At 47.4% G+C, this 24703-nt stretch overlaps 1 protein-coding gene across 1 annotated transcript in view; it reads right to left on the reverse strand.

The window, feature by feature from the left end:
* The window catches only part of ST8SIA2 (ST8 alpha-N-acetyl-neuraminide alpha-2,8-sialyltransferase 2), a 68200-nt gene that overhangs the window by 20353 nt on the left and 23144 nt on the right, over nucleotides 1–24703 (reverse strand). The window contains exons 2-3 of the mRNA XM_055556121.1: nucleotides 7156–7218; nucleotides 4818–4946 (exon numbers count right to left, since the gene is read on the reverse strand). Coding sequence (XP_055412096.1) covers nucleotides 4818–4946; nucleotides 7156–7218 — 192 coding nt within the window. The remainder of the gene's footprint in view (nucleotides 1–4817; nucleotides 4947–7155; nucleotides 7219–24703) is intronic.

A 24703-nucleotide genomic window follows, 5' to 3' on the forward strand; every position in this document is an offset into this window, starting at 1 on the left:
AGTTTGTTGATTGTGATTTGCGAAGACCAGAGAGGTCTGGTCCCATAGAGCAGCATTGCTTTGTGTTGAGGACAAAACAAAAGGACATCTCTCTTGGCTCCAGGGTGAGTTCTAGGGGGAAAGTTCCAGAATCATCTAGCAAAGCACATAAATGGGATGGGATGCGGTCAGAAAAGGGGCCAGAATCCTCTCAGAATCCCCTGGGGGAATTTTACCCCAAGAAGCTGGGGATCCTAACTGGAGGTTTTGTTGTAAAAACTGTATATGTCCCAAGGGCTTCCCTGGAGGTTCAGATGGTAAAGAGACCACCTGCAGTTCAGGAGATCTGGGTTCAATCCCTGGGTCAGGAATATCCCCCTGGAGAAGGGAATGGCTTCCCTCTCCAGTATTCTTGCCTGGAGAATCCCATGGACAGAGGAGCCTGGCAGGCTATACAGTCCATGGGGTTGCAAAGAGTCAGACATGACTGAGTGACTGACACACACACACACACACACACACACACACACACACACACACACACTCTGCCCCAAAGATTTTTAGAAATGATTCAAGTCATCAGGAGAAAGAAATCTGGTACTCAGATCAGCAGGAATTAACTTCACTTCCTGTAGCAAGCAAGCCCCCATATAGAACAGATAGGATGAGACTGTTCTTCTTTTCCACCAAGCTCCAGAGGGACAGGACCATCACACATTTTGCAAATGTAAGGATTTGCAAGGTTGCTGCCCCACTGAACAGACGGTAACACTGATCCCTGACAGTCTGTGCGCTCTGAGATGGTTACAACCTGTGATGTATCCCGGTGGGGTGCACATTCAATCACTTGAGGAACCATAAACAATTCAGAAGGTCCAGGTTGACGCCTGAGAAATCCTGATTCTCAGCATGACCCGGGTCTCAGCACGCTTTGACAGGCTCCACAGGGGACTCAGGTGGGTCCAGGTTTGGGAGCCTTTGGCATTGCCCAAGGGTGGCTAGAATGCTTGACATGGCATGACGCTCTATTTCCACTGGTTTTGCCTTATTAATGACCTGAATCTTGCATTTTCATGCATGGGAAACCACCCTTGATGAATAATTTCTATCTCCTAATGGAAAACAGAGGCATTGTTTTTATTTACTGAACCTTTACCAAAGATGACGCAATTGACAAACTAATACGGCTTGGAAATCGCTGAAACCTTTGCAATTACTTACCCCAGAGTATTTAAAAGCAAAGAGCCCCCAGAAAGCCCATAGAGAAACTCCTCTGTGCCTGAATTAATTTCTAACTAATTATGAGAAATTACCACCAATTATTAAACAGCATTCCAAATCACTCACAGAATCTTTATTATGAATAATGTTGGTGACTAATTGAAGGAAGATGAAGGAGATCCTTTTCCCCGCTGGGTGAAGGCACGTTGTTCCTGCTGAGGTGGCTATGCGCTTGCAGGCTCCCCACGAAGGCCTCAGTCTGTTCTTCTCCAAAGGGGTGGGGTTATCCTTTTCTCTACCCGGTGGTGGGAGAAAGGGCAAGTGGAGATCACAGGTGGGCTTGTTCTGGCAGAAAGTTTTCATTCACAGGTGGTGCGCATGTATGCTCAGCCACTTGGTCGTGCCCGACTCTTGAGACCCTGAGGACTGGAGCCTGCCGGGATCCTCTGTCCGTGGGATTTGCCAGGCAAGAATACTGGAGTGGGTTGTCATTTCCTTCTCCAGGGGATCTGCCAAACCCAGGAACCAAACTTGCATCTCCTGCATTGGCAGGCAGTTTCTTTACCACTGAGCCACACTGGGGTGAATGAAAGTGAAAGAGTTGCTCAGTCATGTCTGACTCTGCGACCTCATGGACTGTAGCTCACCAGGCTCCTGTCCATGAGATTTTCCAGGCAAGGATACTGGAGTGGATTGCCATTCTCTTCTCCAGGGGATCTTCCCCACCCAGGACTGGAATCCAGGTCTCCTCAATAGCAGGCAGATTCTTTATCATCTGAGCCACCAGGGAAGCCTGGGGTGAATAGGGGCTCCCCAAACTATATGGGGCTTCCCTGGTAGTTCAGCTGGTAAAGAATCCACCTGTAGTGCAGGAGACCCTGGTTTGATTCCTGGGTTGGGAAGTTCCGCTGGAGAAGGGCTAGGCTACCCACTCCAGTATTCTTGGGCTTGCCTTGTGGCTCAGCAGGCAAAAAATCCGCCTGCAATGCACGAGACCTGGGTTCAATATCTGGGTTGGGAAGATCCCATGAAGAAGGAAATGGCAACTCACTCCAGTATTCTTGCCTGGAAAATCCCCATGGACAGAGGAGCCTGGCAGGCTACAGTCCATGGGGCAGCAAAGAGTCAAACACAACTGAATGACTAAGCACAACACAGCCCAGACCAAATACATGTCTACCTCCTAACTAGCTCAGTTGGTAAAGAATCTGGCTGCAATGCAGGAGACCCCGGTTTGATTCCTAGGAGGGAAACATCTGCTGGAGAAGGGCTAGGCTACCCACTCCAGTATTCTTGGTCTTCCCTTGTGGTTCAGCTGGCAAAAAAAATCCGCCTGCAATGTAGGAGACCTGGGTTCAATCCCTGGGTTGGGAAGATTCCCTGGAGAAGGGAAAGGCTACCCACTCCAGTGTTCTGGTCTAAAGAATTCTGTGGACTGTATAGTCCATGGGGCCACAAAGAGTCGGACACGACTGAGCAACTTTTACTTCACTTTCACTTTCCTAACCCTTGGGAACTGCGAGGTGCTATATTTGGAAACAGCATCTTTGCAAATGTAATTAAATTAAGGATCTTGAGGTCATCTTGATTACCCCGCTGGGCCTAAATCCAATGACAAGTGCCCTTATTAGAGACAGGAGAGGGAATGCACAGACACAGAGGGAAAGGCTCTGTGAAGACGGGGCAGAGACGAGCGGCTTGGCCACATGATGGGGAGCGCCTGGAGTCAGCAGAAGCTGGAAGGGGTGAAGACAAAGTCTCCCCTGGAGCCTTCAGAGGCCACGCTCAGAATTCTGGCCCCCAGAACGGTAAGAGAATGCATTTTCTTTTGTCTGAAGCCATCAAGTTGGTGGAAATTTGTTCAGCAGCCTCAGGCCTAGTGCTCCCCAGGGCCGCTGACCAGGGGTCAGTAAGGGCAGGCTGGCAGCTGTTAGGGTGTAAGACGAAGGCTGGGCCCCTCATCACGGGGACCTCAGAAGAGACCCTGAATGAGGGAGGCAGAAGGGAGGTGACAGGGGTCCACTCCTTCAGGCACTTTCTCAGCTGCCAGCCCTTCCAGCTAATCCTCCCTACTCCCCACACCTCCTCAGGTCCCAAAGCCAAGCTTCAAGAACCAGGGGGTGGGGTACCTGAAGGGGGCAGCTCCCCACTTTTCATGGTGGCCCTTCCGGCGGCTAAGGTCAAGGCTGATTACCGGGCCCCTGACCCCCCGTTCTCAGCCTTCTCCCCGTGATGTCAGAGCTTTCCCGCCTGGTCCTCGCTACCACACCAGCATCCCCTCTTCTCTTCCTCCCAAGGGGTGCTCCAGCAACGCTGAGCACAGACACCAGACTTCAGGCAGCAGCGTGGCATGCCTGGCAAACTCCTAAGTATCCCTCAAAACCCACTGCTCCTGGCTAGGTCTCTCCTGGCCGGCCCTCTTAGTCCCCTTACAAAATGAAGCGCTCAGCTCAGTAGGAGCTTTCCCTACCTATTTCTATGAGGTAACGCTGCCCATTGCCAGCATCTCACTGCCATGCTCTAGCTCTGTGACACCTGTGTCTCCTGCGAGCATGTCTGATTCACGTCAGCTCCCAGCGCAACATCTGCAAGGGAATGGTTGGGTACACTGACCAGTCTGTGCCGGGTGTACCGAAGCTCTGTCAAAGCCAAGTGGCCACTGTGCTGACCTTGGAATCCCTCCCCCATAGCTCCCCATTCCCACCGCCCAACAGTGACCACACCGCTCTGGAAACATCACTCCGTAAAGATCAGGACAAGAGGGGCTTCCCTGGGGGCCCAGTGGTGGTGAATCCACAGGAGACACGGGTTTGATCCCAGATCTGGGACGACTCCCCATGCCAAGGGGCAGCTGAGCCTGCACCACGACTACTGAGCCCACACACGGCGACTACTGAGCCCACGTGCCCTAGAGCCTGTGCTCTGCAACAAGAGAATCCACCGCAATGAGAAGCCCACGCACTGCAACCAGAGAAAAGTCTGCGCAGCGACAAAGACCCAGCACAGCCAAAAATAAATCAATGAATCAATTTTTTTTTTAAAGATCAAGACAAGAGCTGCTCTTTGGTTAAATAGACCCTCCCTTTGTGGTTAGGTGTCCCGTCAGCTCCTGGGTCACCTGCTGCTGGGATGTGACTTTTTATTTTCATGTCATCAGGGAGGGGCTTGCTGACCCGAGGACCACGGGAGGGGACAACTCTCCAGAGGCAAACGGGAGGACCCTCGCCGCTGAAAGCTGGGGATGGATGATGGAAGCAGCAAGGACTGCTGCTTCAGGCTCCTCCGGAAGGAAGCCATCTGTGATCTCTGTGCCCGCTCTCCTACCCCCACCAGGCTTTCTCTGCTGCTGACCCAGAGCCTCGCTCCTTCCAAAGCCAGGACCTCAGCTGGCTGCTCCTGCCCCCTCCCCACTCCAGTCGCGGCACACACATGTTGGGCTGCCGGGCTTGTCTCGGGTTTTTATTTCCAATTGATCGCTTAGAGATGAAACCTGCCTCGGCTGGAGGTAAACATTTTATTTCTATCCTGACTTGCTTAGGTGATGGAGAGCGGCAATTTGCTGGCTTGTGCCGAAGAAGGCCAAGTCTGTCTCTTGTCCTAGAGGTAATTACCACTACCTGATCCTCAGAGAGAGCGTCTGGTTGTGTCTCCATTTGGCCGAGGCTGGCTGGATGTTGTGCTTAATGCTTTCATTACTTCTGTCAACAACAGCTGGCGACGAGGAGCCATTTATCACAACTTCAGCTCTGGAAGTGGGGGGAGAAAAAAAAGGGAAGAGGGGAGACATGATCTGTTAGCAAGCCAATGACAAGCCTAATCGTTTTGTTTTTGCACGAGCTTGAATGTAAACTTCTTCGGAGGAGCAAAATTGCAGTTATTACCTGGGAAGGGAAGGAAGTCTATTTATCTTCTAGAATGCACCAACTCTCTCCCTCAGGTATAACCTACATATATTCTGGGAGACAGGAAAGGGGGTAATAAACTATCTTTCTCACCTCTCCCACCCACAACATTTCCTCTGAGTGAAACTTAGCAGTCACTGTCGGAATAGTAATCCTTCTTCAAGCCACTTTTGCAAAACTCTGCAGAGCACTTGCATCAACAACCTCGTATCATAAGATGGTTTGCAAACTTAATAAAGAGGAAAACAAAAACTCATACTGGGGCAATGGGATGTAGCCTTATCTCATTATCCCTCGTTTGTAAAATGCCTCTTCAAATACCCGCCTTGTTCCAGAGTTATTTGTGCTCTGTTTCTCTTCCCCACTAGACTGGCAGCAGGGGACCTCCCTCACTCATTTCTACATCCCCCAATGGTCTAACATAGCAGATGCTCAATAAATAAGTGGTTGCTGAATTTGAATTTGACCCTAGGGGAGCCTGGATGGATGAAGTTGCTGGCTGGCTCTGAATGCCTGAGGCCACTCATACATAATTCTGGGTGCGTACCACCATCTTCCCACCTGACTCAGGCATTACAGGACCTGCTTGAATTCAGCTGCTGGAAATCTATGCTAGTGGGTTTCTAAGAAACCAGGTTACAATTACATCTCTAAAGGCAGCGCGGGAACCACGGTGATGCATGTGGGTCACATCGCAAGTTCCTTTTGTGTGTGCGGATAGCACATTCTCTCAGTTAGAATGACAAGTGGATTTGTGATGCCAAATTCTGGAGCTTGAAAGGATTCAAACCTAACATCTATGTCCTCTGCATTTACCTTGGAACAGCCATGCTAAAAGAGATGAAATCCTTTTAACAGGTCTAAACCCAGGGCTCTATTTTGCTTTTTGTAGGTAGAGAAGAAATTTATTTGGGGGACTCGCTTTCTCCCCACATACTTCCATTCCCAAAACTTCTGACTCCTCTGGCTGATACTACTTGTCGGAGATTCAAAAATATGCAACTTCGGCAGAGAACATAAAATTCAAGGGTTTTGAGTATTCCTCCAGCTGACAGGCCTAAAGAGAGCTATCAAAGCAAACAGAAGACTTGACCCTTTGCAATTTTTGCTGTTTTCGTGAACAGAGGCAGAGGATGTAGTGGAAAGATTTCACAAGCTGTGAGACTACAGGCAAATTACTTTATCACTCTGAGCCTCAGTTTCCCCGTTTACAGAAAGAGGGTGTGGAAGAGGAAGATATTCTCTGAATATGATTGGCACGGTCCAACCATAGCCAGTGGCAAGCCTGGGTCTGTTGGCTTGTAAAGCATTTTCTCACTCTCCAGCATCAAGCTATCCTCTGGCCAAAACTGTCATTTGGGGAAACACTCTTTTAGATTTAGAGTGCGCCTTCAGTAATCATGGGCTTCCCTTGTGGCTCAGCTGGTAAAGAATCCACCTGCAATGCGGGAAACCCGGGGTTCAATCCCTGGGTTGGGAAGATCCCCTGGAGAAGGGAAAGGCTACCCACTCCAGTACTCTGGCCTGGAGAATTCCATGGACTGTATAGTCCGTGGGGTCACAAACAGTGGGACATGACTGAGTGACTTTCACGTCCCTTTCAATAATCAAGGTTAACAGTTCTGAGATGACTTCCTAAATATTTTTAAGAGGTCTCAACAAAGTTTCTGAGTGCTCTATTTTCCATCTTTATCTCTCCCCATGAAATGGGGTGGAAATCCTGATTCCTTTCAGAGTCTCCATTATTTGGCAAAAATTCAAGTTATGAATAAGCACTCAAGCGCCTCCAAGCGGGTGGGTCCTTTTCAGAAAGACTCTTACCCATCTGAATTTTCCATCTCCACAGCCTCTAGACTGGGGCCATTTTCTGGGCTCTTCTACCAACAGCTCCCCGCCACCCCCCTACACACACTGATTAGAGAAATGCAAAGCCAAAGTGAAACGAAACAGATCTATTTGCTAAGTAAGAAGGGCACCATCCAGCAAAGAGGAGAAGCAGATTAATAGCTGCCTTACAGCAAAAACAAATGAACACAAAATCTAATTTACAAACCTATTAGATTTGCTATGTAAGCTGTTCACAGCTGATCTGATTGTACCTCTGCCTCCAGAATTCCTGCAAGACAAAGGAAATGCATTATTTATAAATCCAGCTCTTTTTTGCAAAGCCCTCTTCAGTTGCCAAGAGCGCCTGCAGCCCACCTTGGAGAAGTACAAAGGGAGGATGCATTCTTGCCGGGGCTTCTCCAGGATGGACAGCATCCTGATCTAGCCAAAATCCGAGCCTTTGAGGGGAAGCTGACCTCAGGTCCTTTCCTGCCTCCCACTTGAGCACTGTTTCAATTTCCACCTAGGTTTCCACTTGAGAATTTCATCTGACTTCGAGAAAGACTCCTCTGGGATTCATCCCCTCTGGTTAACCCCACAGGCTAGCATGCTTTAGCACGACTCAGCACCTGCTATAGCATGACTCAGCCGTAACTCTAGCCTGACTCAGCATCTGCCCTTCGTCTTTTGCTTTCACTTACCTTGATGAAAGTGAAAGAGGAGAGTGGAAAGGTTGGCCTAAAAATCAACTTTCAAAAAACAAAGATCGTGGCATCCGGTCCCATCACTTCATGGCAAACAGATGGGTGAAAAGTGTAAATAGTGGCAGATTGTTTTCTTGGGCTCTAAAGTCACTGTGGACAGTGACTTCAGCCAAGAAATTAAAAGACTCTTGCTCCTTGGAGGAAAAGATACGACAAAACCTGTACAGTGTATTAAAAAGCAGAGACATCATTTTGCCTACAAAGGTTCGTATAGTCAAGGCTATGGTTTTTCCAGCAGTCATGTACAGATGTGAGAATTGGATCATGAAGAAGGCTGAGAGCCAAAGAAATGATGCTTTTGAGCTGTGGTGTTGGAGAAGACTCTTGAGAGTCCTTTGGACAGCAAGGAGATCAAACCAGTCCATTCTATAGGAATTATGCCCTGAATATTCACTGGAAGGACTGATGCTGAAGCTGAAGCTCCAACACTTTGGCTACCTGATGCAAAGAGCTGACTCACTGGAAAAGACCCTGATGCTGGGAAAGATTGAAGGCGGCAGGAGAAGGGGACAACAGAGGAAGAGATGGTTGCATGACATCACCGACTCAATGGACATGAGTCTGAGCAAGCTCTGGGAGTTGGTGATGGACAGGGAAGCCTGGTGTGCTGCAGTCCATGGGGTCACAAAGAGTCGGACATGACTGAATAATGTGACTGAACAACAACAACTTGTGGTGAGATGTTGTCCACCACATTGTGTCCAAACTTAAGATCTCAGACGTTCAACAGAGGCAGCGAGACCGACGCCACCAGTGCCTCCGACCAAATGTGAAAATGATTTGCTTTTTGGAGGCAGGAAAAATAATAGCAGTGTCAGTTTGTGGAGGAGCAGGAGATGGGTAAGTATTAGTGCCCTTTGCTTCTTCCTCTGGAGGATAAGCTGTGGGCGTCAAAGCACTCTAAGGCCCTTTCCAGTCCCACCATTTCTTTAGTTCTGTCACATTCTGCTCTGGGTGGGGGCTATAGGGCCATGAAGTTTCACCCTCCTTTGCCAGTTGCACTGGATCAGGGGAGAGATAAATCTCTTCCTTGGTATTCAGCCCACTTTGTGCTCTGTGTGTATTTTTAAAAGTTGTATGTGAGATTGAGGCAGGAGGCAGATGGACCTTCCCCACCCAGGGCAAAGCTATTGGAGATTCATTCCCTCTTGACTGAAACTCCAAGATGAGAGTAGCAGGACCATTAAGAGAGGAGCCTGGGCCCTGATCAGACCACAAATTTCATTCCTGAAGTCAGGAGACCTTCCTGACCACACACGCACAGAAAAGGCTCCTTGGAGGCCAAAGGGGAGTCGTGTTAAGGGAGGTTCTACCCAGACGCCCTTTTGGTAGAATCCATCCTGGCTAAGAGATGCATGCTCACACATGGGAGAATCCTGAGGTGTATCAGATAGAGACTGTGAACCAGGCAAATCATAATGACTGGCCAAAGGAAACCCAGAAGAAATGTCCCATAGAAGTAATTCAAATTGCCACGAGGGTGTGACTCAGCGACTCTATTTCTCCCCCTGAGTCCACCCATGTGTCTATCCACATGTACTGTAATTCTTTGTCTTCTTAATATAATACTTGACTTGCTTCACTATTTTTGTCTTTGTGGGAGTTCTTTTCTGCAAAGCTGAAGGCCGGGGCCCTGGTCACTGACCACTGGTCTAGTGGCTAGAATCTGGTGCTTTCAGCACTGTTGAGTGAGTGAGTGAAAGTTGCTCAGTCATGCCTGACTCTTTGCAACCCCATGGACTGTAGCCTGCCAGGCTCCTCTGTCCATGGAATTCTCCAGGCAAGATTACTGGAGTGGGTTGCCATTTCCTTCACCACCACGACCTGGCCTCAATCTCTGGCTGGGAACCCAGGCCGTTGCAGGGCAAGGCCACCCAAGATCAAGACTAATGGTTAAATTAAATAATTTTCCCCACTGATTTGTAGGATATGTGGTTTAAGGAGATATTTTTCTTTTTTTTTTTTTAGCTTTTGATTTTTTTTTAAATTAATTTTACTTTATTTTTAAACTTTACAAAATTGTATTAGTTTTGCCAAATATCAAAATGAATCCACCGCAGGTATACATGTGTTCCCCATCCTGAACCCTCCTCCCTCCTCCCTCCCCATACCATCCCTCTGGGTCGTCCCAGTGCACCAGCCCCAAGCATCCAGTATCGTGCATTGAACCTGGACTGGCAACTAGTTTCATACATGATATTATACATGTTTTCTCATTTTTTAAAAGTTCCATCTAGACCTTCAGCCAAGGTGCTGCTATACTTCAAAGAAACAATTAAAATCACTGCAAAATCATCGTGTATTTAAAGAACACTGTGATTTAACAGGAATTCTGTGGGGGAAGCCAATGCCTATTTCCTCGCTGGTTTTAAGTTTGAAACCGGAAATCCTAAATTTCTTTAGGATTCACATACTTGTAGATATAACATTGTGTGTGTGTGTGTGTGTGTATATGTGCGTGCTTGTGTGTTTATGTTTTCCTGATAGACTGAAATGTCTTTTCGACACTGTTTGCAGTAAGAATCATTCTGCCTCATAGCCGGATGAGCAGCAGCAGGAAGGGTGCTATGACTCACCCTGTGCCTCGTTCCAGGCCTCCCTTCAGGTCTCAGATTTCACCACACACAGTCTAGTTTTTAATTGCACAGAGTATCATTGGTTCCTCACGTTGCAATCAATGCATAATATCTCTTTCTTGTCTCTCTTCATTTCCCCTTGGGATGGCAGAGCACTCGCACTTCTAATTCAAGGGTCTCGGACTACCTGGCCAGCTCCGGCCTGTAATCATAATCTATTATACTTAGGTCAGAGCCCAGGGGCTCTCCTGGGCATGCTGCTGTCTACAAGTCATTGACCTTTCACCATGCCCTGACCCTGACCCCCGTTTTCAAAATCAGCACTCCTTGTCGGGAGGGAAGGGTCGCTGGGCTAAATATTAAGTCAAGTATAGTAATTAAAAGTGTTGTCATAGCTCAAGATTAATGAAAGGTTAACGGAACAAAAAGATTGTCTAGAACTGATGTATTATTTTTTTTAAATTATTATCAATGAGAAATTCGATAAATGGTCTGAAGTAGTTGATTAATAATCTGGAGGTGAGTTGGAGGGAAATCAGGTTAAATGTTCCCTGATTTATACATTTCAAGTGGATTTAACTAGTGTTTCTCAGACCGTAATAATGCTCCTATTCCTATCAGCAGTTTGCCATATTTTGTTTATCACCCATTCTACTATATGCTCAAGTTTTCAAATTGACTCATCTTTTTAAAACTTCTTAACCTAAGCAACGCCCCAGGTTAAAATATGGGTTTCATATCATGAATATATAGTCATTTGAAAAGAACACAAAACCATTATCCCCCAAAATATTTATCAATGGAATTCCTAAAATCATCTTACATTATCACCAAGAACTCTTGTAGCATCTCTGGAAAAGACTGAATTAACAGTTAAATATTTAAAGAAGGCAATCCATATGAAATTGGTATGAAGATGGAAGAGAATATTTATCAAATCTTGATGAGGTATGAGGAGCGAATGTGAAGGACTTCTAAAATTCAGAAGTGTAAGAAGAAACCCTAAGAGGGAATGCAGACAGATTTGACTTCATAAAAATTTAAAATTCTGCTTATACAAACAACAAAGCTCAACAAACTCTCTCCAGTGTCCTTCTTGGAATATGAGAGGGCTCCAGGTGAGGGGAACCCTGCATTTGGGTATCTATCTGGCTTACTGTAACCAGGGGTTTGGAGAGGATGCGATGCTGAGTACAACTGCCTCCTACCATCTTTCTCTTCTCTTGCCTCCAGGCCAGGTTCTGAGGAGCTCTCAGGCCACAACCCATGCACTTTTTCATACTAAGAAAGTAAGTGAAAGTTGTTCAGTCGTGTCCAACTCTTTGCGACCCCATGGACTGTACAGTCCCTGGAATTCTCCAGGCCAGAATACTGGAGTGGGTAGCCTTTCCCTTCTCTGGGGTTTCATACTAAAACTTTCTCTAATCCTGGCTTTCCCCTACCTCAGCTCTACTGATGTTTCAGGGTTGGTGTTGGGTGTCGGGGCAGCTAATTGTACGCTGTAGTATGTTTAGCTGAATCCCTGGCCTCTACCTGCTTTAAGGCAGGAGCAGCCCTCCCCACACCCCGCAAATTGTGACAACCAAAAATGCCAACAAAAATGCCTCCAGTTGTCCCCTGGGGCAGGGAGGCAGAATTACCTCCACTTGAGAACCTCTGCTCAGACTCTTGTCTTCCACCTGGTGCCTCTGAGATGAATCCCTGCCCCTGCTCTCCCTCACCAGCCAACCGTTCCATCACCTTCCCAAGCCCAACCCCATGCCAAACTCCAAGCCCAACACCTGTGCTTCTGCTCAAAACCCAATTTTCAATTCTCAGCCACCTTTCCCTTCTCCTCCCAAAGCGTCCCGCTACAGCATCTGTCACCTTTTTCATATTTAATTATTGCATGGGATCACAGATAGGGGACATGAAAGAAATGTTGTCATTTATCCAGTCTAAACTCCTCCTCTTATAGTTGAAGGAACCAAGGTCTCGAGATTTGGTTCGGGCTTCCGCTTCCTTGGCTGCTCGCCACACTAGAGTGGAAGCCCCTGGGTGGCGTGCACTAACCATGTCTTTTATTTTATCTAATGCTTTGACATCTGGGGGCTTGCTGACTTTGGAGGGGCAGCTTCTCTCAGGGTTAGCAGATTCCTAGAGATAGTAAACCACAGGCCTGGGAGGGCATCTTTCAAATGCAAACCAACCAATCTGGAGCCCAACCCCTCCCCTGCCCCATCACCTCCCTCTTTGGGATCTTACACCCTGGGTCACCATCCACCTGCCAAAATCAACCTAGAGCTAGGTACTGGACTTCTATGCATCTATCTGGTTTAATAAACCCAGGGATTACAGTTATCTCAGACACACAGGGTCAGCTCCTATGCCCCATAGTCTGCTGAAGTTATCCAAAACTGCCAGTCCTAAGCTGCTCACCCAGCCTCACCCTTGCTTCCTCTGCAAACCACAATAAAGGCTCTTGTCCACAGCTCCCCCTTCCTCTGCCTCTTAAGGGAGCTGGGGCTACTCCCTGCAGCCTGCATGACGTGGCATGCCACCTCTCTTGGGATCTGGGAATACAAAAAAACACCATTTTCAACAGCAGCCATTTCCCGATCTGTTGGCCTATTATTATTATTTTAAATAACAATAAACTATTATTGTAGATATTATCTAAATAATAGATAATATATCCATTAATATATAATATATTAATAGATATTATTATCTATTATTATTAAATAATAATAAATCTTATAATAAAACAGGGAGAGCCTGTCTTGTTCACTTCTTAGCCTTGCACAATACCTTGCTCAACTGGGACTTTTCTTCCTAAGTCTTTCCAGTAGCTTGCATAGTGTGTTCCCACGTATTATTTATACCTGTGCAAGACACTGTTCCACCTCTCAGATACCCAGAGAATGGGGCTACTGTCATTCAAAGAAACCCAGGCTGCAGATGTTTGGCTCAAAATGAACTGCATGAATTGGCAAGGGATTTTTTTTTTCTAATTAGGTTTGGCCTCTATTGTTATTAAAATAAGCCTGCATCCCTTGTGACAGGGGAATGCTGTGACCTGCTTGGTTGAGTGACAGAAGAAGATGATCTGGTGAGAAAAATCTGCTAAAGATAATTAATCAACTTCTGAAATCATAGAGACAAAGAGGCTTAGATCATCCAAGTGAAAAAAATATATGGGAAAGCACTTTGTACACTATAAAGAACTCAATAAAACAAGGCGCAATGTTAGTAACAACCACTGTCCACGGGACCTGCCCAATATTCTCAGCCATAGTTACGATGGAGGTTGATTACTCCAAAGAGCTACATTTTGAGAAGTTAGTCTACTTTCCACCACAAACATAATACTCTTTCCAAGCAGTAGCTAAGATAATAAATAAAAATAGCATGTTACAAGAGAATACCATGCATAGTTGGATTTGTTTTCAGTGAAAAGCAATGCGCAAACCTGAAAACCGCATTTCTGTTTAGCCTCTTCATCCAAGCCCAGCTGTGTGTAGGTAAGGTCACGTTCTAGTGTGTTGGGGTCTCATTGCTGTGTTAGAATCTCTCAGATCCTTGGTTTCTCACTGGAGAGTCAGGCTCGGTAAATGAACTTTCAAGAGCTGACAGCTTTAATTAAGAGTCTGGACCCAACTTAAACAGCTGATTAGTCCTGAGAATAGAAGATTAAACTGAAGCACAAGTCATGAATTTGCAGGTGACTGCTTCCTCCCTCACAGTTTCGGGAGGATACTGAATGCTGTGCACAGAAACCACTGGGGCTCCTGCCTGCTGCTCCTCCAAGGACACATGGTGAGGAGAGAGTGAGGGAAAGAATGATTTAGCGTCAGTCACATGAAGAGTGAGAGCTCCCAACAGGCTCCAAGCGTGCTTTTTAAACTGGCTTTTTCTTTTTTGTGGTGGTTGTTGTTCAGTCTCTAAGTCATGTCTGACTCTTTGCAACCTTATGAACTGCAGCACACCAGGCTTCACTGTCTTTCACTATCTTCTGGAGTTTGCTCAAGCTCATGTCCATTAAGTTGGTGATGCCATCCAAGGACACATAAGTATGTGGTGCCCCGGACACATGGCGAGGCAAAAAGCAAGGAAAAGGATGATCTAGGGTCAGTCATGTCCAACCATCTCATCCTCTGTCACCCCCTTCTCCTCCTACCTTCAATCTTTCCCAGCATCTGGGTCTTTTTCCAAATAGTAGGCTCTTTGCGTCAGGTAGAAAAAGTATTGGAGCTTCAGCTTCAGCATCAGTCCTTCCAATGAATATTCAGGGTTGATTTCCTTTAGGATTGACTGGTTTGATCTCCTTGCAGTCCAAGGGACTCTCAAGAGTCTTCTCCAGCACCACAGTTCAAAAGCATATATTCTTTGGCGCTCAGCCTTCTTTATGGTTCAACTCTCATATCTGTACATGACTAATGGAAAAGCCATAGCTCTGACTATACAGACCTTTGTGAGTAAAGCGATGTCTCTGCTTTTTAATATGCTGCCTAGGTTTGTTACAGCTTTCCTTCCAGGGAGCAAGCATCTTTTAATTTCGTGGCTGTAGTCACCATCCACAGTGATTTTAGAACCCAAGAAAATAAAATCTGTTACCATTTCCACTTTTTCCCCATCTATTTGCCATGAGGTGATGGGACAAGATGCCATGATCTTAGTTTTTTGAATGTTGAGTTTTAAGCCAACTTCTTCACTCTCCTCTTTCATCCTCAGCAAGAGGCTCTTTTCCTACCATTAGAGTGGTATCATCTGCATATCTAAGGTTGTTGATATTTCTCCCAGCAATCTTGATTCCAGCTTGTGATTCATCCAGTCTGGGCATTTCACATGATGCACTCTGCATAGAAGTTAAATAAGCAGGCTGACAACATACAACCTTGATGTATTCCTTTCCCAGTGTTAACCAGTTGTTCATGTCTACGTCTAACTGTTTCTTCTTGGCCTGCATACAGGTTTCTCTGGAGATAGGTAAGGTGGTCTGGTATTCTCATCTCTTTAAGAATTTTCCACAGTTGGTTGTGATCCACACAGTCAAAGGATTTTGGTGGGAAAATATGCATAACACAAAATTTCCATTTTGTCCTTTTTAAGTGTACAATTCAGGGGCGCCCAGTCTGTTCACAAGATCGTGCAGCCATCACCATCTCTAGGATTTTTTCGTCCCTCCCAACAGAAACTCTGTCCCCTTGCTTCTTTCTAGTGAACTTGCCAGACTGTGTTACCTGAATCTCTCTCCTAGACTTACACTCTGTCCACCCTAACAGTGCTGGAGAACTTGTCATTAAGGGGAAGCAAGTTAAGGGTACAAGCTCTGAGATAAGACTCCCAGGGTCTGCGTTCTAACTGAACTAATCATTAGCTGTGTGATCTTTGACTACTGCTCCAGGCTTACGTTTGTTCATGGAGTGACTGTAGAGATTAAATGAGCTAATAAATGCAGAGATAGAGAACAGTGCATGACACGTTGTAAAGAACTTGATATTGATGTTATCCTTATTTTGACTTTTTGCAACCTTTTAAAAATGCAGGGACTTCCCTGGTGGTCCAGGGGCTGGGACTCCCCACTCTCAGTGTGGGGGTGGGGGCCTGGATTTGATCCCTGGTTGGGATCCCCCATGCAACTAAAGAGCCCCAGGACACAGCTAAAAAATCCCACGGCTGGGGATCCCACACGCTGCAATGAAGATCGAGGATCCCGAGTGCAGCAGCTGGGGCCCAGGACAGCCAAATATATAAATAAATAAGTACTTGTTTTTAGAAAAAGTCAAATCATCTTTACTTGAGAGGCACATGATAACAGGTAGCTGCCTAGATTTGACCTGTGAGCTATGCTTTCCTACCTTGTTCTCTAGGATCAGTTCAGTTCAGTCGCTCAGTCATGTCCAACTTTTTGCAATCCCATGGCTTCCCTGTCTGTCACCAAGTCCTGGAGCTTACTCAAACACATGTCCATCGAGTCGGTGATGCCATCTAACCATCTCATTCTCTGTCGTCTCCTTCTCCTCCCACCTTCAATATTTCCCACCATCAGGGTCTTTTCCATGAGTCAGTTCTTTGTATCAGGTGGCCAAAGTATTGGAGTTTCAGCTTCAGCATCAGTCCTTCCAATGAATATTCAGGACTGACTTTCTGAATAGTCTTCTCTAGGATGTTAGGAGCAAAATGCCCCTCCACATAGCATCTTTGCCATATGTCTCCTGATGACGTCCTTCTGGTGGAGATAAGCTTCTACTGCCAGAGGAAGGCTTTCCTGAAGTCACAGCTCCAACAGCAGGGACCACAAACTCCTGCACTGCCAGCTCCTTATGTGGATCACAGTTAAAGCTGGAACAGGCCAGTCACTTCTGGACTGCCAGCCAGGGTCCCGTGTGACGGTACAGGGGGCTCCCTCTCAGCAGCTTCAGCCTTGTTGTTCAGTCGATCAGTCGCATCCGACTTTGCGACCCCATGGACTGCAGCATGCCAGGCTTCCCTGTCCTTTACTATCTCCCTGAGTTTGCTCAAATTCATGTCCATTGAGTTGGTGATGCCATCCAACCATCTCCTCCTCTGTTGTCCCCTTCTCCTCTTCAGCCTTACAGGCAACAAACGACACTGCTGATAGTATGATGCTTGCACCAAATTTAGGTTTATTCCCAGTGCCACCCATGTCTGGCACCAATGTGGTTACCCTCCTCCAGGTCCATCCACTCCACTTCCAGCTTCTCAGGTCTAACAGTCTCACTCAACAGTCCCTGAGAGGCCTTTTGCTGTTCAGCAGGTCTGATCATTGCCCCACAGCCCTTGGACCTCACAGATACTGAAACACCACTGGGCACAGAGCTCTGAAGAGACCAGTGGTATCCTTGACAATGGTGTTTCCATGATGACTGAGATCTCTCGTTACTGGGTGTTAAGTGCCAATGGGATGTCATGTCAGCAAGTTCTCGGGCTTCTGTCTTCTTCTGCCCTCCCCCCGAACACTCAGCTCCTTCTGCCATCCCCTCTTCCTTCATGCTTAATATGGTTTGATGTATCCGCTGGATGTGATTTCAGCAAACTTTTGTTTGTGAATCAGCTTCCATCAGCTGGAACAAAAAGATACCAGCTCACTCTTGGCTCTCCCCTCTGCTCAACCTCAGAAAACATCCGCGAGAACCGAAGGCTTTGATTCCAGCCAATTTCCCCAGTCTCTTATGCTAGTCATCCGAACATCAGAAAAGTAAACAACCAGTGGGATGCCAAGCGTTTCCCTAACACTTACTCCTGATCTTTCCTCTTTCTCATCATGAAACTGTCACCAACAACCAGAAGAGATACCAGGAAATTTGTCTCTCAGACCAGAACACTTACGGAATAAACCGAGTCAACAACTGAGGCAGGAAAGGATGCAGGAATTGAGATGACCAATTCATGCGGGAATCGTCCTCCTCCAATTTACACTCATCTTATAAAGGAGACAGACTTTATAATACAAAGATTTTTAAGAGAATGCTGCACTACAAATCCAGATCATTAAAAACCCTAGAAACCAAGGCAGTTACAACTCAGAGGTGATACATATCTATGTAGTTGGTTGAGTTGGATACGTATCTATGTATGCAGTTGCAGCTGGTGAAAGCTATCATTAAAGAAGATTTCTTCAGTAATTTGTTGTTGTTTAGTCCCTAAGTCGTGTCCTACTCTTTTGTGACCCCATGAACTATAGCCCACCAGGCTCCTCTGTCCATGGGATGTTCTAGGCAAGAGTACTGGAATGGGTTGCCATTTCCTTCTCTAGTGGATCTCCAGTAAGTAACTCTTGGCTGTACAGCCTTTTGTGAGTCCCTTGTCCCTCCCACCCATTCTGAAGACTGCTCTACAGTGAGTCTGTGTCCCTTAACCTGCCCTGGTATCGTGGTCACACCTACAGCAAGGTTTTCATTACACTCAGCTACCACTGCAGCGTCACCTAGCATGTGGCTTCACCACCTAGACTGGGGGCAAGCCTGGGACAAGGTCCTGCTCATCTCTGTATTGCCATGGAGCGGGGGAGGTCATGTGTCTCCTGCAGATTCAACGTGCTTCTGAAGATGACTACTGGATGAATAAATGAGGCAAGAAAGCCAAGACCATTCCTTCTCTGGAGAGAAAAGGGTTCAGCCCCCATGGTAGCATGGCTTGGGGAGGAAGAAGGGAAACCCCAGCCTCACTCCCACCCCTGCTACCCACCTACCCAGAGCTGCCAAGAGTGCTCCAGACCCAGGGCCTCTGCACTGACTGTTCTCCTCCATGGAAAGTTTTTCCAACAGATACTCCATGGCTCCCTCCTCCCTTTCCTCTTTTTTCAAGTCTTGATCAAATCTGACCTTCTCAGAGTGGTCTTCCCTGCCCGTCCCATTCAACACTGCATCTGCTGTCCCCCTCCTCCATGGAGGTCCTCCTCTCTCCCATCTCCTTTTATCTTTACATCACTTATTCAGTCGCTCAGTCATGTCCAACTCTTTGTGACCCCATGAACTGCAGCACGCCAGGCCTCCCTGTCCTTCACTATCTCCCAGAGTTTTCTCAAACTCGTGTCCATTGAGTTGATGATGCCATCCAACCATCTCATCCTCTGTCATCCACTTCTCCTCCTGCCTTCAATCTTTCCCAGCATCAGGGTCTTTCCCAATGAGTTGGCTCTTTGCATCAGGTGGCTGAAGTATTGGAGCTTCAGCATCAGTCCTTCCAGTGAATATTCAGGTTTGATATCCCTTAGGATTGACTGGTTTGATCTCCTTGCTGTCCAAGGGACTCTCAAGAGTCTTCTCCAGCACCACAGTTCAAAAGAATCAATTCTTCAGTGCTCAGCCTTCTTTGTGGTCCAGCTTTCACATCCATAAATGACTGCTGGAAAAAACCATAGCTGCTTCCTTGATGGCTCAGAGAGTAAAGAATCTGCCTGCAATGCAGGAGACCCAAGTTCGATCCCTGGGTCAGGAAGATCCCCAGGAGAAGGGAATGACTCCCCAGTCTAGTATTCTTGCCTGGAGAATTCCTTGGACGAAGGAGCCTGGCAGGCTACAGTCCATATTGTCGCAGAGAGTTGACACGACTGAGTGACTAACACTTTCATCACTATATCATGTATTATGCACATGGTCTCCCTTTGCCACAGGACTGCAGCTCCACGACAGAAGCACTGCACCTGTCTCGTTGACTGCTGTGCCCCTAGTGCCTGGACATCACGAAAGGTCTGTGAATATTTACAAATAGAAGGAACCTGCCTCCTCCCATCCTTTGTTACAACAGAGAAGGCAGCTGGCCTCTTCCCCAAACCCGATACCTCCACCTGTGCTCTGAAATGCATCCCTTCCAGTCTTCCGTGATTATTACTCTATCAACTATTTCTTCTCTCTTCCTCATCTTTTTACAGCTTCCTTTCAGCTGCCTAATAATTCTGGTCTTTATCTTGGTCTTTGTATATGTCAGACTCCATTCTGCAAATTTTGTATTGGTTCATGTAAGCCTCACAGTAGCCTGAGGATGCGGAAATGATGATGCATTTCTACATGAGAACAAACGGAGGCACAGAAAGGGGGGAGATCCTGCCTGGGGCCACACAACCACCAAGCAGGGGTGCCGAGGTTTGAACGCAGCAGGCTGCCTCAGACCAGCCCCTGGTTGCGCCGCCATGCGGCTGGCTCATCCCCACTTGCATTTATGTACGTTTGCTTGTCTCACCTCCAGTAAACGACCCGACCCTCCTTCCGTATACCCCTTGGCTACTTCTCTGTCTCTCACCAGCACTTTGCAGACTTCTACACTATCCGTGACTCCTCACTTCACCATCTTCCCCTACCATTCCATTCTGGTTCATGTCCCCATCACGCTATCAAAAGTGCTCTTGTATGAACACCCTGTGATGGGCAAGTCTGTCTCCATCTTATTTGAACTCTGCCGACTTTTGATGATGGTGGCATGTCCCCCTTCCTGGATTAGTAAAGTCAGGGCTTCCTGGGTCTGGCCACAGAGTGGGCCTGGACAAACCTTCTTCCCCTGGAGGAAATAAGCTACTGGGAAGAGACATGATAAATAGCCCCAAGTGGAGAGAAAGGTTAAGAGTCCTCGGGGCATCTTTCAGATTCCTTCTGGCTCTGGAAATCCATTATTTTAAATCATCTCTCAAACACTTTAAGGTTCTACTAATCATGACACAAAATTCCTCCTTGATTCTGGTCCCCTGACAGAGGGCACCCTCCCCAATTAAAATCTCAATTTTTCTCTATATTCACACCCAACAAGACTGTGTCCAGCACTGCTTTCTTTCAAAATACATATAATATTTTTCTTACAAAATATATTAGTTTTACAAAATTTTCAAATACTAAATATGGTTGAATTTTTTTTCAACAGCTTCCTGGCCCCCTCTCCACCAGAATTTACTCCCCAAGAGCGATGGCTTCACCATTCCAGGTGACAGTCCCAGTGGCAAACAGACATGTTAACAAAACCCATCCTTAGGATGGGGGTGTGGATTCCAAGAGAGCAGTGAAAATCATGAATAACTTCCTTTGCTTGAGCTTCACCCTGTGCCAGGCACTGTACCAGCGGCAAGTTAATTTGCATATTTTGGTTTTATAAATAGGACACACAGCCTCAAAAAGGTTAAGTGATTTGCCCAGGGTCAACCTCAGCAAATAAACTGGCAGAGCAGGGATTCGAGTTGCATATGGTCAAACCACGTGTGCCTGCAGAATGCTGGCCCCTGTACCCTGCCCTTCGCCTACTGCACATAAGGGTTTAATATACAGTCAGGGAGATGCTTGAGACTTAAGAGGAAGCAAAGGTTATTCAGGGCTTCCCCAGTGGCTCAGTGGTAAAGAATCTGTCTGCAAAGTAGGAGCCACAGGAGATACAGCTTCAATCCCTGGGTTGGGAAGATCCCCTGGAGGAGGCCATAGCAACCCACTCCAGTATTCTTGCCTTGAGGATTCCAAGGACAGAGGAGCCTGGTGGGCTACAGTCCATGGGGTCACAAAAGAGTCAGCACAATTGAAGCAACCTAGCACACACACATGCAAAGGTTATTCAATAAGTAGTTGTGAGACATGTGATGAGCTAACTGGGAAAATATTCAAGTCAGATTCTCCACTGGCACCACACCAATAAGGATAAAATATGATCTAGCCATGAAGAGTTATGCTTAGGAGCAGTTTTATATGAAAATTCATTTGACCATATTTTAGTCCATTTGGGCAGCCAGAACGTAATGCCATAGCCTGGGAGGCTTATAAACAACACTGGTTGATCGCTCAGCATTCTGGAGGCTCAAGGTCTGAGATCAGGGTGCCAGCGTGGCCAGATGAGGGCCCCCTCCTGGGTCACAGGCATCTTGCATCCTCACAAGACAGATGGGGTGAGGGGTCTTTGGAGCCTCTTCCATAAGGGCACTAACCCTATTCATGAGGGCCCCACCCTCATGACCTAACTACCTCAAAGGCTCCATCTCCTAATAACCATCACATTGGGCATTAGGATTCCAACGTGTGAATCTGGCAGGGACAAAAATATTCAAGCCATTGCACTTCCGTGTGTGGGCACTACTGACTGTGCCTTTGCCTCCTGCAAAACCTTAATGGAGAGGTCTGGCAGCCCTGAAAGCTTCTCACTTCATTCATGGCACATGGTGTGGACAAATCCGTGCTCTTTAAACAGAAGCAGAACGCCCATCCCACATGCCGTGCTCTTGAACCCACCTTGCTGGGACTTGAAAGGCCTCTGCCTTAAGCCAGCCTTTCTTCCCTCTCTTTTGTTCACTTCCTGACGGACCAGCATTCATAGGCCGTGTCCCTATTAACACAGCTGCAGCCTTTCCCTGAGGAAATCCCTGGAGGGCCCCGGGTTGGGGAGGACTTTAAAGTCACTTTCCTTCCAGATGTTTGATGTGCCCCCTTCCCCACTCTGCTGGTCCCAACCAGCAGTCATCGCTCACAGAAACTCGCTGTCATCTGGAAGGGGGACAGTGAGGCTATCAACTAGGGGGCTGGAGTTCTGACTCCCATCAGGCTCTAGCTTTGCAGTCCTTGGCCTCTTGAGGTCTTGACGTCCTTCCTTCTCTGCAAAGCAGGATCCTACGGTGGGATCACAGTGAGAAGCCCCGGGTAGATGTGAGTGTTAGTTGTAATATTGTTATTGAAGGTGACGGCTGCTGCCTTGGGAATCAGAATAAACCACTGCTGCAGGCCACTGACCCCGTTGGAACAGCTGTCCTCAGGGAGGTTGTCTTCCACCAAGTGTGGTCCATTAGGGAGAAATAAACCACAGTGGACGGAAGAGGGTTTCCCAGGTGGCGCTAGTGGTAACGAATCACCCTGCCAATGCAGGAGACATAAGATACAGGGTTCGATCCCTGGGTCAGGAAGATCTCCTTGGGGAGGGCATGACAACCCAATGCACATGGCAACCCACTCCAGTATTCTTGCCTGGAGAATCCCATGGACAGAGAAGCCTGGCTCTGACTTAGCACATACGCACGTATGGATGGAAGAAAATGGGATGCAGAACCATGATTCCCGCTGCCACTGCTGCGCTGCCTGATGTCTCTGAGGCCGTCCAGAGGGGAGCCCTGCCCAGGAGTAAATTAGTGCCCTTTCTTTTCTTCAGCAAGACGTGCTCAGCTAAACAGCACAAGAGGCATGTCTGACAGTCATGTTGCCAAGGCCTGCATGTGGCCTGTCCAACAGCCACGAGGCTGTGCTGGATGGAGCCCCTATGGGACCCGCAGAGCATGGCCTGGCCCCTGGGTGGGTTGACTACGTATCATTTCTCCTGAATGGACCCAGAAGTGTCCCATAGGTCCTAGATCCCCTCCTCCTTCATCACGTGTCAACACCTTCGGGTTTTCTTTGCTACTCTTCTCAGCTACTCCTCCCAGCTCTTCCTTCTCAGGCCCTGCCCTACATATCCCAGTTGCTCAGAGCCCACCCTTAGGCCTTGTGAAGCCCCTCTTCTGTCGTTCATCTACATGCCCACAACTCCCAATGCACCTTCAGGCATAGTGCGCTCCAGGCGCCAGAGTCACAGAAGAGGCCAGACACCCCCCAACAGACCTCAGACCTGACCGGCACTCACACCCCAACCTGCTCTCTCCCAGGGTTCTCTCAGAGAATGGCACCCACCTAGTCATGCAGAATCAGGGTGCTGTGGGCACTCCCCACCCTCTATTTCCAGGCCTCCACTCAAGATCACCCAGCCTTCAGACTCTCCCACTGGAGGACAGCAGGTGCCATTCCCTTGGGTCCTCTGCCATGGCTTCTATCTTAGCTCCCTGTCTGCAGAGAAGCACTCCTTGTCAACTGCTCCCATGTGGGACCCAGATTTCCAAAATGCACGGTGCAACGTGGCACTTCCTCCTCGAAACTCTTCTGGGTTTCCTCATCAAGTCCCACTGCTTTCAAAATGAGTCAGCACAGATCCTTTAGCACAGCACAGGAGACCCTTTCCAAGCTGGCCCTCTCGGTCCTCACCTTCACCTTCTCACACACCCACTAGCTGCCTCCACGGAGCAACAGGCAGTTTCTGGAATGTGTCGGGTCACAAGATCGTGCCTTTGAACATTATCCTTTCTCCCCCAAATCCTTTATTCTGTTTTCCAAGTTTACTTAAGTCAGCATTTATGAATTGCCAGCCCAAGGTCGTATCCGGCATAAATATGTATTTGGTGGGGGCGGGGGGACTTGTATAATGTTGTCTTTTATAATTAAAATGCCAATAGTAAAAACTCAAGGGAATAGCCATTATAAAATATAAAACCTTGGGCTAGCCAAAAACTTTGTTTGTTTTAAAAACTTTTTATTTTATATTGGAGTATAGCTGATGAACGACGTTATGATAACTGAAAGTAAGAAGCAAAGGGGCTCGGGCATACATGTATGTATCCATTCTTCCCTAAACCCCTCTCCCATCCAGGGTGGCAGATAACACTGACCAGAGTTCCCTGGGCTATACAGTAGGTCCTTGCTGGCTATCCATTCTAAATACAGCAGTGTGTGCATGCCAGTGCTGAACTGTTACACTGTATGGAAAAATCCAGATGAATTTTTTGGCCAACTCAGTATCAAGTTTTGGCTTCCTTTGAACAATGAGAAGTGCTGGCAGCCCTGACCCATATGAATTGGTGGAGCTGTGCCTCATTGGGAGTCCACATCACTCCCTATTGTCTTACACTGAGCTGTTTCACTTATTTATGTGACCTGCCTAGACCTTGAAGGCATCTGAGTTTGGGATCGCCAGACCCTCTACTCCTCAGGTAGCAAAGTCAGCTCATGTCACCTTGCCCATGACCATTCCTGACCCAGAAGTTTCACTTATGCCAGGTACAGCAAGCCTACAGGACCTGCGGGTATATAGCAAGTGGCATGTGTTCATGCTCAGTCGTGTCCAACTCTACAAGCCCCTGGACGGTAGCCCGCCAGGGTCCTCTGTCCATGGG

This window comes from Bubalus kerabau, chromosome 19 (genome assembly GCF_029407905.1).
Source record: "Bubalus kerabau isolate K-KA32 ecotype Philippines breed swamp buffalo chromosome 19, PCC_UOA_SB_1v2, whole genome shotgun sequence".
In the NCBI taxonomy this organism is placed as follows: Eukaryota; Metazoa; Chordata; class Mammalia; order Artiodactyla; family Bovidae; genus Bubalus; species Bubalus kerabau.